The following is a 12,501-nucleotide window of genomic DNA, read 5'->3' on the forward strand; positions in this document are numbered from 1 at the left end:
ATCACCATCCTGCTCTGACAGCTGATTTTAAAAGCACAAGCTGTTCAGCGCCCAACGAATCCATGAACACTGCGTCTGCATGCTCTAGGAAGACAGATGGCCAATCATTATCTCCCCTCTATTCTGCCTTACACTACAAAATGACTTCCTCCCGTCCCTGTTGAAGTAACCCTAGAAACACAATCTCGTTGTAGTTCTGTTGAAGTAACACTGAAGAACACCGACACCGAAGAAATCTAGGATGTGCATATAAAACATTCACACAGCACAGCAGAGTACGCTGAGTTTGGAGTTCAGAATCTTGCGAGCGCAAAAAAAAAAAGTATTTGTTTTGCTGACATAGAACTGAAGTGACAGCCATGGAAAAAAAAGATTAACTGGAACTGACCTCTCCTCTCCCTAGTCTGTTCAAGCATTAATTCATTCATTTATTCTTCTCAACTACTAGACCAGAGGGTCTGTGCAACCACAACCCGCCGTGGTCAAATGTTGAGACAATGAAGTAAAGAAATAAAGAATTTAGGTGAGGTACTGTCCTGACAAACGGAAGAGAAATCCACAGCAAGAGGACGTGAGTGCTACGCAATACTACAGTATGTGCTGTGCTCAAGTGGAAATCTAATCCATGGTGACTGTCTGAGTTAGCCTGGAATTTAACTGTTCATCCTGTTATGTTTGGGAAACAACAGTGAAAGCGGAACGTATCCGTTTGGATTTCAGGCTATGCTTGGGTATGAACTCAATCGCCTTACAACCAAAAAGACTGACAGATAGAACTGGACAGTGTACTGCATGGGAGTGACTCTGAGCACAACTCTGAAGACATTACAGTAGTTTAGGAGGGGAGCAGACAGCGCTTCAACCAACAGGAGACGAGGTGCAGCCAAAAAAACAAAATATCTTTCAATACAGTAGCTTAGTATTCCTTATTTCAGCATTAACAGAACACAGATTTCTCATTAAGTATGTTCATGAGGAATCTTTCTGGAGCTTATCCAGACTTTTATAACTCACTTTTAGAGGTTCAGTTCATTTGAAGGCCGAGAAAACTATGCCAGAATGGGCTGTTCTGTTCTGAAAGCCATGATTTTCTGGGTCAAACAAAACTCTAAATGCTAAATGGAGTAAAATACCCTTAATTCCCACAAAAGAGACCAATGCTTATGGAGATTGTCGGGCCCACATTCATAAATGCATTCAGACAGACCTCCCATCCAGTTTCAAAGATACAGATCATCGCAAATTCTTCACACTGAAATGGAATCTTCCAAGTCCAGGAAGGAACGTTTGAATCCTCACATCCCGTCTCCTCGCCTCCCTCTCAACCGTATCGGAGAAGTGGGTCCAAGGTCCCTCCCATCAGACCCTCTTTTCCAATGCATTTCATGGCGGAGGCAAGGAGAGAGGACACACGCAATCGAGGAGAGATGAATTGAGAAAGACTATGTTCCCTTACCTCGATGAGGAAGTCTCCGTTGCGAAGCCCCGCCCGCCAGGCAACCCCGCCCTCGTCCACAGACTCCAGGTACTGCAGGGCGGGGAAGGCAGGGGTGGGAGTAAACTCCTCGATGGGCGTGTCCGCTGGAGGGGTGGGTGAGCGGGCGCAGACAACGTCCCAGGTAGAGTCAGAGAGAGAAGAGAAGGTGAGAAATGCAGGGAAGCAATGTCAATGGGACAGTGTCATTACTGCACATTATTACACATATGTAATACAGGTAATTCAACAAAACGTCACCTCGTGAAATTCAACACAAACGTGTAATAGACACCTTTTGAATGTCAACATTCAAAAACAGACACCATCAGGGAAATGGAAAACATATTTTACTGGACCAAATAGTAAACTGTGTTGCATACACATGTACGCACAAACACATGTACATGGAAGATGTACATGCATTGATGATATACAGTAATAATAGCAGGAACATAATTACAACACTATCACAGTAACATTTGTATTTAGATGGATCATCATAACGCAATGTAATTATCAGTAAAGACACGAAAAACATGCATGTCGAGAACAATGGCAATGTAATTACAGTTTAGTGGCATAATCATGCTGTCTGGCCAGGGACAGCGGCAGAGACTGTGGGCTGGGGCTGCAGCAGAGGTTTGGAGCTAGGGAGACGCATCATTCACCCCTCCACCCTGGTCCAAATAAATTCCCTGCACTGACTGTGTACAGATCAGTAGAGAGCTGTGTGTGTGTGTGTGTGTGTGTGTGTGTGTGTGTGTGTGTCTCAAACTGCAGACACTAACAAACTGCAGATCTGACAGGATCGCATGCATATACTACACAACTAAACTGACCACCTCTGCAATCAGCTAAAAAAAAAAAAAAATATCAGCAAAGTCACGTGTGTAGCATCTTTCCCCTGCAGAACTGAAGTCACAGCACCTCCAAGAAACCTGTGGTGACAAGTGACACTTGCAATGAATCAGCCATGTGTTTGAAGACAACTCCAAAGGCAAGTTAGTCTGTTCATTCAATACAGTAGCTTGTGTTCATTTCTATTCTATGGAGCAGGGGCTCTTGGGTATGAGATTTGAATGAATTGTCTACTCGATCAGATACATATGTTTGTGATGGAGAAGCTGTTTAAGTCAACAGAATATCAGTAGTTATTCAGTTAATACAGGCTCTGTCAGTTCATTATAGGCTCTTATAGGCACCAATATTAAACGTATTATGGTGGTCACACAAAACATGATATGGGGCAGAGCTGACTTGAGAATGAGCCACAACACAAAAACTATCGCACTGTCGTCAACAGGAGAGAAAAAAAAAAGTATTGGAATTTCTATTGAAGTAAGTGGGTGTTCAAAACAGCATGGGTGCATAATAAGCAATATGTGTGTGATTCTCATCTCTGACGCAACGGAAACAAATAGTGCAACGTGGACCGGGGACGACACATGAACATAACAAGGGAGCAACAGACAGACACTAAGTTAAGGTCCGTCTCCTACCTTTCGCCCCTCGCAGCACAAACCCGAATCCCTCATTATCCTTCTTCTGTAGAACTACCGTCTTCTCGTCAATCACACAGTCGCTGTGGAGAAAATTCCGCGCAAAGCGACCGTTATTACTACATCCTATCATCCTCATCATAGCCACAGCTGCTCGCCCCGAGTGCTTCATGATGACAGCTCGTCGGCTGCACACCGAATTAATCAATTACGATAATGAATGATGCTCCCTGTATCGATGTGACAGCGACAGCGCACCGTCACAGTGCACCTCCAAAGATTAAGTCCACCTTTGCCGAAAACGTTGATGCAAAACCCCGCAAAAACGGGCGGAGCCGGAGACAGCGGAGATAAAACATTTCCACCAAAAGGAGAGCAAAATCAAAAGCGGTTAACATTAGGAAAAAAAATGCTGCTAAAAAGCCAGCGGCTCTGGGAAGGGTGGAGGGAGGAGGGAGGGAGCGATGAGGGGTAGCCTATAGGGTGCAAAGCTGAGTGGATGAATGAACGAACGAACGAACGAACGAATGAATTAATGGGTGAACGAAGACAGGAAATTTGGAGTAATTTATTTCAGTTTAGTGGAAGCGACCACCCATAGTCTGCCTATCAAATGTATTTCATTCCTCAGTCGGCAGTATCCTTTAGTGTATGCAACCTGGTCTCAGAGATTTCGTATTATTCTGTGTATACAGCAACATCTGGATGACAACTGAATCAGCCTGTGGTATCATGGATGAAAGCTGAGAAGAGTTAGGCTATATTAGCCTACATATGTTTGCAAAATTGCATACAGACCAATATGCAGTAATGTGATTTATTTGAGTAAATAGCCTTTAACTAAACAAATAATCATAGGCCAATACATACATTGTCACATCATATTGTGCCAAAAGAAAGAATACACAATTTGGTGAAAAGGTTAAAAAATAAATACATGAAAAGCTCTCACTTATTATTTTCCCAAGAAGAATTTGCTGAATTTCATTGTCAAGAACCACTGGAGTAGAAGTAGTTAACCATTTCAGATGCATGGACAATCTAAATGTCATTCTTCCAATCTAGTAGGCCTATTCTTGAATAAAAACAGTAATTCAGCCTAATTGTCATAAACCAGGCTACAGAAGTAGACATCATTCCAGAATTAGTATTGTGTTCAATGCTTTGGTTGGGTTCCAAGGAGGAACTTGAAGGGAGAGCAGCAGAGGTAGCAAGCATGATTGTGGTGGTGGTGGTGGTGGTGGTGGGATGCTTGGTTGCCATGGTAACATGTTCTACTTTGAGCTGGTGATCAGAATGGGGCTAGTCATAGTATTCCAGGACCAAAGTGAAGCTATAGGTCATCATAGTGCAGGGTTTCCTAAACTCGGTCCTCTGGACCCCAAGGAGTGCAGGTTTGGTTTTTGCCCTACCACTACACAGCTGATTCAAATAATCAACTAATCATCGAGCTTTGATCATTTGAATGAGCTGTGTAGTGCTAGGGAAAAAAACGAAAATGTGCACACCTTGGGGTCCCTAGAACCGTGTTTGGGAAACGCTGTGATAGTGCAACAAGGTTATGGTAGATTCTGCAGAACTGAAGTTACACTGCACTCTAACTGCAGTTACACTGCAAAATTACTAGCAGTAATCTTTTTTTTTTTGGACGCAGTATTTGCAGCATACTGCAGTCGTACTGCACTCTGACTGCAATCTTTTTGTAAGGGTGTTCTACATGTAATACAGGGATTACAGACCTTCAGGAAACAGAGTCAAATCATGTATATTCCAATATCCTAGTATGAACCCAGAAGGTGGCCTATAGCTATCCCAAAAGGTTACAGTAAAATATGTCAATAAATGAAGCAGAAAGGAGGCAAATCTCAATGCAGACAGTGTTTGCCAAGCTAATCAGTAGTAGTCTCCTTTCTGCTTCATGTATTAAGAGATTACACTGTAGCTTGAACATCAAAGTTGGCCTACAGACTCTTGAAGAGATTACATTAATTTATTGGAGCAGTGCAACTGGTCAAGAGGATAAAAAAGGAAATCCCCCCTAATATAAAGGAATCCCCAAATATGTTGTCTGTTGAGCAAACCAGAAGCCTGGCCAAGTTTACAGAGCGGCTCTGTCCCTATAGCCTGGTCCCAGATCAGTTTGTTTCGGGTTGAGTTGGCAAGGGCCCAGATCTGCTATGCTATGCTGAGTTGGCAAGACAGCAGCAGCAGATCTGGGACCAGGCTGAATTCCCTCACCTCTGTCACCCACCATGCCAGAGCAGATGAGCAGAGCAGCATGCAAACAGCCTTCACAGCACCGGTAACAGGGACTCTGTCTGTGTGTCCATGACAACCTACTTTGCGCTTTACACTGGCTGTCCTGGTTGGTGGGTATGGTGCATTCAGAAAGTATTCAGACCTCTAGTTTTTCCACATTTTGTTACGTTACAGCTTTATTCTAAAATTGATTCAATAGTTTTTTTCCTTCATCAATGTACACACAATACCCCATAATGACAAAGCAAAGAGGTTTTTAGAAATGTTAGCAAATGTATTAAAACAAAAAACGGAAATATCACATTTACATAATTATTCAGACCATTACTCAGTACCTTTGGCAGCGATTACCGCCTTAAGTCTTCTTGGGTATGATGCTACAAGCTTGGCAGACTTGTATTTGTGGAGTTTCTCCCATTCTTCTCTGCAGATCCTTTCAAGCTCTGTCAGGTTGGATGGGGAGCATTGCGGCACAGCTATTTTCAGGTCTCTCCAGAGATGTTCGATTGGGTTCAAGTCCGGGCTCTGGCTGAGCCACTCAAGGCCATTCAGAGACTTGTCCCGAAGCCACTCCTGCGTTGTCGTGGCTGTGTGCTTAGAGTCGTTGTACTGTTGGAAGGTGAACCTTCGCCCAAGTCTGAGGTCCTAAGCTCTCTGGAGCAGGTTTTCATCAAGGATCTCTCTGTACTTTGCTCCGTTCATCTTTGCCTCGATCCTGACTAGTCTCCCAGTCCCTGCCGCTGAAAAACATCCCTACAGCATGATGCTGCCACCACCATGCTTCACCGTAGAGATGCTACTAGGTTTCCTCCAGACCAGAGAATCTTGTTTCTCATCATCTTTGAGTCCTTTAGGTGCCTTTTGGCCAACTCCAAACGGGCTGTCGTGTGCCTTTTACTGAGGAGTGGCTTCCGTCGGGCCACTCTACCATAAAGGCCTGATTTGTGGAGTGCTGCAGAGAATGTTGTCCTTTGCAGAGGGGTCAAATACTTATTTCCCTCATTAAAATGCAAATCAATTCATAACATTTTTGACATGCGTTTTTCTGGATTTTTTTGTTGTTATTCTGTCTCTCACTGTTCAAATAAACCTACCATTAAAATTATAGACTGATCATTTCTTTGTCAGTGGGCAAACGTACAAAATCAGCAGGGGATCAAATACTTTTTTCCCTCACTGTATATGCTTTAAAATCAATTAAATCCATCAGGTATGTAGGCTAATGCATGTGCTGCAATACAGTCTAATTGGGATGTTCATCAGTTAAAACATGTAGTTACCCCATGCTTTCTCATGTAGACTGTTCCCTGAGAAGAAGCTGAGGACATTGTGAATGGAGTGCTTTCTTTCCTAGGTACACTTTTTTAGTTTGTTACTGTTTGCATAACAGTCCCGGCATCGAATGCCCAAGTGCGAACAAGCAAGGCCCCGAGCTCAAGCATTTCTTACATCACCATCCATCTGACAGCGAGAGGTTTCACACACACACACTCCCACCCAGCCTATCTCCTCTCCTTTGGAGACAAACACATACACGCACACACACTCCCACCCAGCCAATTTCCTCCTCAATGTTCTCCACTTGCACAAGTTTGCTTTGCCATAAAAGGCTTTGTTACAGTACACTCTTGGATAAATAAAAGGTTCTTAGGGCTTGCACATGTAGAAGAATGCTTTATGGTTCTAGGTAGAACCCTGTCACCCACAAAGAACCCTTTTAGAAGCTTTTTTTCAGAGAGAAGGATCCAAAGAGTCCTCTCAGAACCCTTTCTTGTGCCGTAATCAGTGGTGCCAGAGATTAGAGTGCAGTACCACTGTAGATGATCTGACATAAAATGAACGCGGTTGATATGAATGAATAAAATAACTGAAATATGCACATGAACGTCAGGTAAAAGGGTAACATGCAATGTCCCATACATGCTATTCCCAAATGAAAGGAAATACACGAAATAAGCCAAGTGCTGTGTACGGTTGAGTTCACAATTCACATTCACCACTCGCCTCATCATCTGGGAGGATTGGCTGCGAAAAACCCACAGATGAATAGCTTACTACCGTACGTGCATAGTTGTTTCCTCCATTCTTTCCAATTGAATAAGGCCGGTGATGCTACTTCAGATCTATAGTCTGAAGTCAGACACCAAACATTAGGGGTTATGCGTCAGCAGCATCTTTGTCACAGACGCTATAAATGTATAAATTGTCTGCAAAACTTCTCATATGTTATAGCAGTTTTGAAGAAGATATCACACACTGTATAGTATCATGGTTTCAGCATTTTCCTCTGAACATCCCCATGAATAGGCATTCAGAAAAACAGTAAGTAAACCAAGACCAATCCTGAAACCAATCCTTACCTTGATGCATCAAAGCTGTCGTAGGATCCCACAGTGTAGTGCCTGAAGAGCTTCCTCCTCTCAGCTCTGTCTGCCCTGGCATCTGCAGTACAGACAACAAAACAATCAGTAAAAGGGGTGACCAATTCGTTAAAGGGGTGACCATGACTGTTTTCCAAAAGGCACCATGTTACCTACCGTATATACTGCACTACTTTTCACCACGGCCCATAGGGTGCCATTTGGGACGCAGGCCATTAAGTTAGTGATCGGTAAAGGGGTGACCGATTCAACAGATGAGGCATCACATCATTTTCTGCCCTCTTCATGCTCTAAATTAACATTGATTACTTTGGAGTACGGTACTGTTTTGAAGTAAGAGGCAGAATATAACAGCTTTTCATTTTCAAAATGAAGCTTATGGAGAGATATAAGATATATCTTATCACATTAAACCCTTCCAAATAAATAGGTCACTATCCATGTTTATTCAAATGTGGTGGTTGTGTTCGACCCATTTTATGAAATCAAATAGGTACTAGTACAGCGCCAGAAAACCGACAAACAATATGACCATTACGTCTTTTTAATTGTTCGAAGAAGGCCCTCTTAACCCCTGAAAATAAGCAGAACATGTACCCGTACATGTACTGCTAGAAATAGCTTCACTTCAATGGCGACTACTACCGAAACCGCACAACAGAGCCAGTCAGCCAGTATCACAAACCACTCAGAACAAACAGCATTCCAAATGATGCGTGGTACATCCTACGTCCCAAATGGTGCCCTATTCACTACACAGTGCACTACTTTTGACCCGAACCTCATAGGGCTTTGGTCAAAAGTAGTGCACTATTCAGGTAATAGGGTGCCATTTGGGACTCCAGCAGAGATAGAAGACGCCTTAGTGAGAGTCATAGAGGCTCGTTCACAGAAACAAGCACTGCACCATATGGCACTTTATTCCCAGGTGCTGTCTCACAGCAAATTGAATTAAGCCGGACCCTCAATGTACTCAAGGTGATCAAGCAGTCAACCCAAGCCATTGTGAGTAGCCTTAAGCAGCACATCATTGGTATAATGTTGGAACCCAGGCATGGATCAATATTGCCTAACAATCAGTGTAGGGAGGTTTGTAATGGCTTTAGAACGAAGTGGCTGCAAATGCTGTAGTGGACTGACGCAAATTAAATAAGGGGACAAAAGTAAGGTGTGTGTGTGTGTGTGTGTGTGTGTGTGTGTGTGTGTGTGTGTGTGTGTGTGTGTGTGTGTGTGTGTGTGTTAGGGATAGCACAGAGAATAATTAACACTGGATACAATCCAAGTTGTATAGTGCACATACTGTACAGCCTTTCCTAAGAACATCCTTTCATAACTGCAATAAACACCACCAAATATTCAGTACTTCACAAAAGACGAACTCTAAATATAGACATATAATAACAACAATAAGCCAATGTAAAACCAAAAGGCCCTTTGAAAACAGGCAACATTTAGCTGTCCAATAGCCACCCAAAAGCCTTTACAAACTAGGATAATTAATTCAAAGGATGTGGAGATGTTGAAGACGTTGAAGACCACAGTGAGTGTTATTTTGGCATTGTTCTGTAGGTTCTCTATGTTGATATGTGATGATATCAGTTGTCAGAAGCTGGGCTGCGTGGGACTCAACACTTTCCCCTCCAACCTACTTGCTCGTTGTCATAGTCACTGATTTATTTTCTAAGCACAGCCTCTTTGATAGCAGGATGAGTTATATGACTTATATTATGTACACGTATCATCCATGTAGATAACATGTGATGTGTACTCATAAGAGAGTCCTACCCTATTCAAGGCCTCTTCTAGAAAGTACACTATCCCACTGTAGGTCATCCCATCTGCTTTTTCATGAAAGTCCACTATTTTAAATCTCATAGACATCTGAAATGTACATCATTGCTTAATCACCATCTTTAGTTTCAATTTTAAGTTCAAATTTTAAGGCTCAGATATAAAACTGCCAAGCTAATATATTCTGAGATCCGACCAGATTGTAGACTATGCACACCATGGCAATGAGGCAGATGTGTAAAGCACCTTTTTAGCACAGGTTAAATCCCCCAGCCATCCACAGTACTAATGAAACACCCTGTCAGTGGTGTCGCTCTGGCTATGTCCCAAATAGCAACCGACTCCCTGTATAGTGCACTACATAGTGCTCTGGTTAAAAGTACTGCACTATATATGGAATAGAGTGCCATTGAGAACGAAGCCCCTGTCAGTGTTGTGCTGTACAGCAGCCCCCCGTGTCTCCCCCAAATGGTACCCTATAACCTGTCAGTGATATACACTTCATGACCAAAAGTATGTGGACACCTGCCCGTCGAACATCTCATTCCAAAATAACGGGCATTAATATGGAGTTGGTGCCCCCCTTTGCTGCTATAACAGCCTCCACTCTTCTAGGAAGGCTTTCCACTTGATGTTGGAACATTGCTGCTGGGACACAGGAGCATTAGTGAGGTTGGGCACTGATGTTGGACGATTAGGCCTGGCTCGCAGTCGGCGTTCCAATTCATCCCAAAGGTGTTCGATGGGGTTGAGGTCAGGGCTCTGTGAAGGCCAGTTAAGTTCTTCCACACTGATCTCAACAAACCATTCATGTATGGACCTTGCTTTGTGCACGGGGGCATTGTCATGCTGAAATAGGAAAGGGCCTTCCCCAAACTGTTGCCACAAAGTTGGAAGCACAGAATCGTCTAGAGTGTCATTGCATGCTGAAGCTTAAAAATGTCACTTCACTGGAACTAAGGGGCCTAGCCTTAACCATGAAAAACAGCCCCGGACCATTATTCAATGTACACCAAACTTTACAGTTGGCACTATGCATTCGGGCAGGTAGCGTTCTCCTGGCCTCCGCCAAACCCAGATTCGTCCGTTGGACTGCCAGATCATGATGCGTGATTCATCACTCGAGAGAACACGTATTCACTGCTCCAGAGTCCAATGGCAGAGCTTTACACCACTCCAGCTAACGCTTGGCATTGCGCATGGTGATCTTAGGCTTGTGTGCGGCTACTTGGCCATGGAAACCCATTTCATAAAGCTCCCAATGAACAGTTTTTGTGCTGACGTTGCTTCCAGTGGCAGTTTGGAACTCGGTAGTGAGTGTTGCAACCGAGGACAGACACTTTTTACATGCTATGCGCTTCAGCACTCAGTGGTCCCGTTCTGTGAGCTTGTGTGGCCTACCACTTCGCGGCTGAGCCGCACTTACCATTGACTGGGCCAGCCCTAGCAGGGCAGGAATTTGACAAGCTGACTTGTTGGAAAGGTGGCATCCTGGTGCCACGTTGAAAGATACTGAGCTCTTCAGCAAGGCCATTCTAATGCCAGTGTTTGTCTTTGGAGATTGCATGGCTGTGAGCTCAGTCTTATACACCTGTCAGCAACAGATGTGGCTGAAATAGCCAAATTCACCAATTTGAAGGTGTGTCCACATACTTTTGAATATATAGTGTATGTTCTGTACCCACCATCTCTCATTCTGTTGAGAGAGTGCAAACACACCTCTCTCTCTGTCTCTCTCTCCCTCACTTCCCTCCTCTCCTTAACACACAGAGAGCAGAATTCAAAAAGACTACTTGACAAGAGTGTGCACTGTTCTGACAGCTGCTGATGGTGAATACTAAATCACATCACCATGGGGGCACTGTAGCTAGCCTAGCATAGCACAGTCAGTGGCTAGCTTGGTACATCCACAGAAGCTCCAACCTGACTCCTGCATTTCAAATGGATTCTGACACAGGCCAAGGATACTATGTGTATGGAATAGAAAACTAGCACCGTGGAATAGATTCAGCCCTGAATAGATTCAACACCAGTGCCAAACTGTACTGCCTATGTTAGGTATAATCAGATGTCTACATCTCTTGAATTACTTCAACTGAGGAAGATGAATGCATACATATACAGTAGGCCATACAGTAAAGCAACATACACTACAGCGCATTAAAATATATCATTTTAATTTACCATTACGGATTCTTCCGCCTCCTTTATATAAGCAGCACTACACTCAACTTGAGAATAGAATTTACCCAATCCATTGTCCACGTAATAAACTCACACACACACACTTCCAACTAAAAACACTGAAAATAACTAACAGAAATACCACCTACATATGCCTTTCTCCCTTCCAGGTAAAACACTTTCCGTTAGGATCCCAGAAAACATTTTGAACCCTGTTTACAACCAGACTACCGGCTAGATATGGTCCTCGCTTCAATCCCCCCCCCAAACACTCACACAGTGCTGTACCTCCAAAATGAACCTTCTTCCTGGATTTGGCAGTCTCTTCCATTTGCCCCCTTCTGTCCTCTCCTCAAATGGAGTGCTTCCCAGAAACGCTCACACCTCCACCTTCAAGTCCCCGTCCAAAGTCAGGATACCTCACCTCTCCACCTCTACTCCTCAGGTTAGAAAGCCTTCAGGCAACATCCCCAGAAAGTTTTACCAATCCCGGTATGTGAATATATATAGAGGCCATAACCATGTCCATAGACATGAAGAGAACAACTCTATCTGGTAATGAACAAAATCCCACGTAAGCTCCGTTCTTAGTGCAGAGAGAGAATGAGAGAGAGAGAGAGAGAAAAAAAAATTGTACAAAAAGAGAGAGGAAAAAAAATCTTGCCAAGGCCCACTCCATAGCAACCGGGCTTGTACAGTGTACAGAGGACGTTTCCATGGCAATATATCAATCAGGAATGTACATGAGTGTTACAGTATAGGGTTCATGATGCTGGTACAACTGCATGACGTTAGTAACCAAACAGAAGCAGAGATAGCCACTACTATAATATTCAGATGTTCCTTCAGTAGAAATGTCTAGAATCCTCTGTGCATTATCTTCCCTTCAGGTGAATGAAAACAGACGTAT

The 12,501-nt window shown here is 43.5% G+C and overlaps 1 protein-coding gene across 2 annotated transcripts in view; it reads right to left on the reverse strand.

The window, feature by feature from the left end:
* The window catches only part of shank2b (SH3 and multiple ankyrin repeat domains 2b), a 163,486-nt gene that overhangs the window by 63,893 nt on the left and 87,092 nt on the right, over positions 1 to 12,501 (reverse strand). For both annotated transcript variants that reach the window (XM_014147798.2, XM_045696893.1), the window contains 3 exons: positions 7,596 to 7,677; positions 2,977 to 3,059; positions 1,457 to 1,581 (listed from right to left, as the gene is read on the reverse strand). In XM_014147798.2, coding sequence (XP_014003273.2) covers positions 1,457 to 1,581; positions 2,977 to 3,059; positions 7,596 to 7,677 — 290 coding nt within the window. The remainder of the gene's footprint in view (positions 1 to 1,456; positions 1,582 to 2,976; positions 3,060 to 7,595; positions 7,678 to 12,501) is intronic.

The sequence above is a fragment of the Salmo salar genome, chromosome ssa16, assembly GCF_905237065.1.
Source record: "Salmo salar chromosome ssa16, Ssal_v3.1, whole genome shotgun sequence".
NCBI lineage: Eukaryota > Metazoa > Chordata > Actinopteri > Salmoniformes > Salmonidae > Salmo > Salmo salar.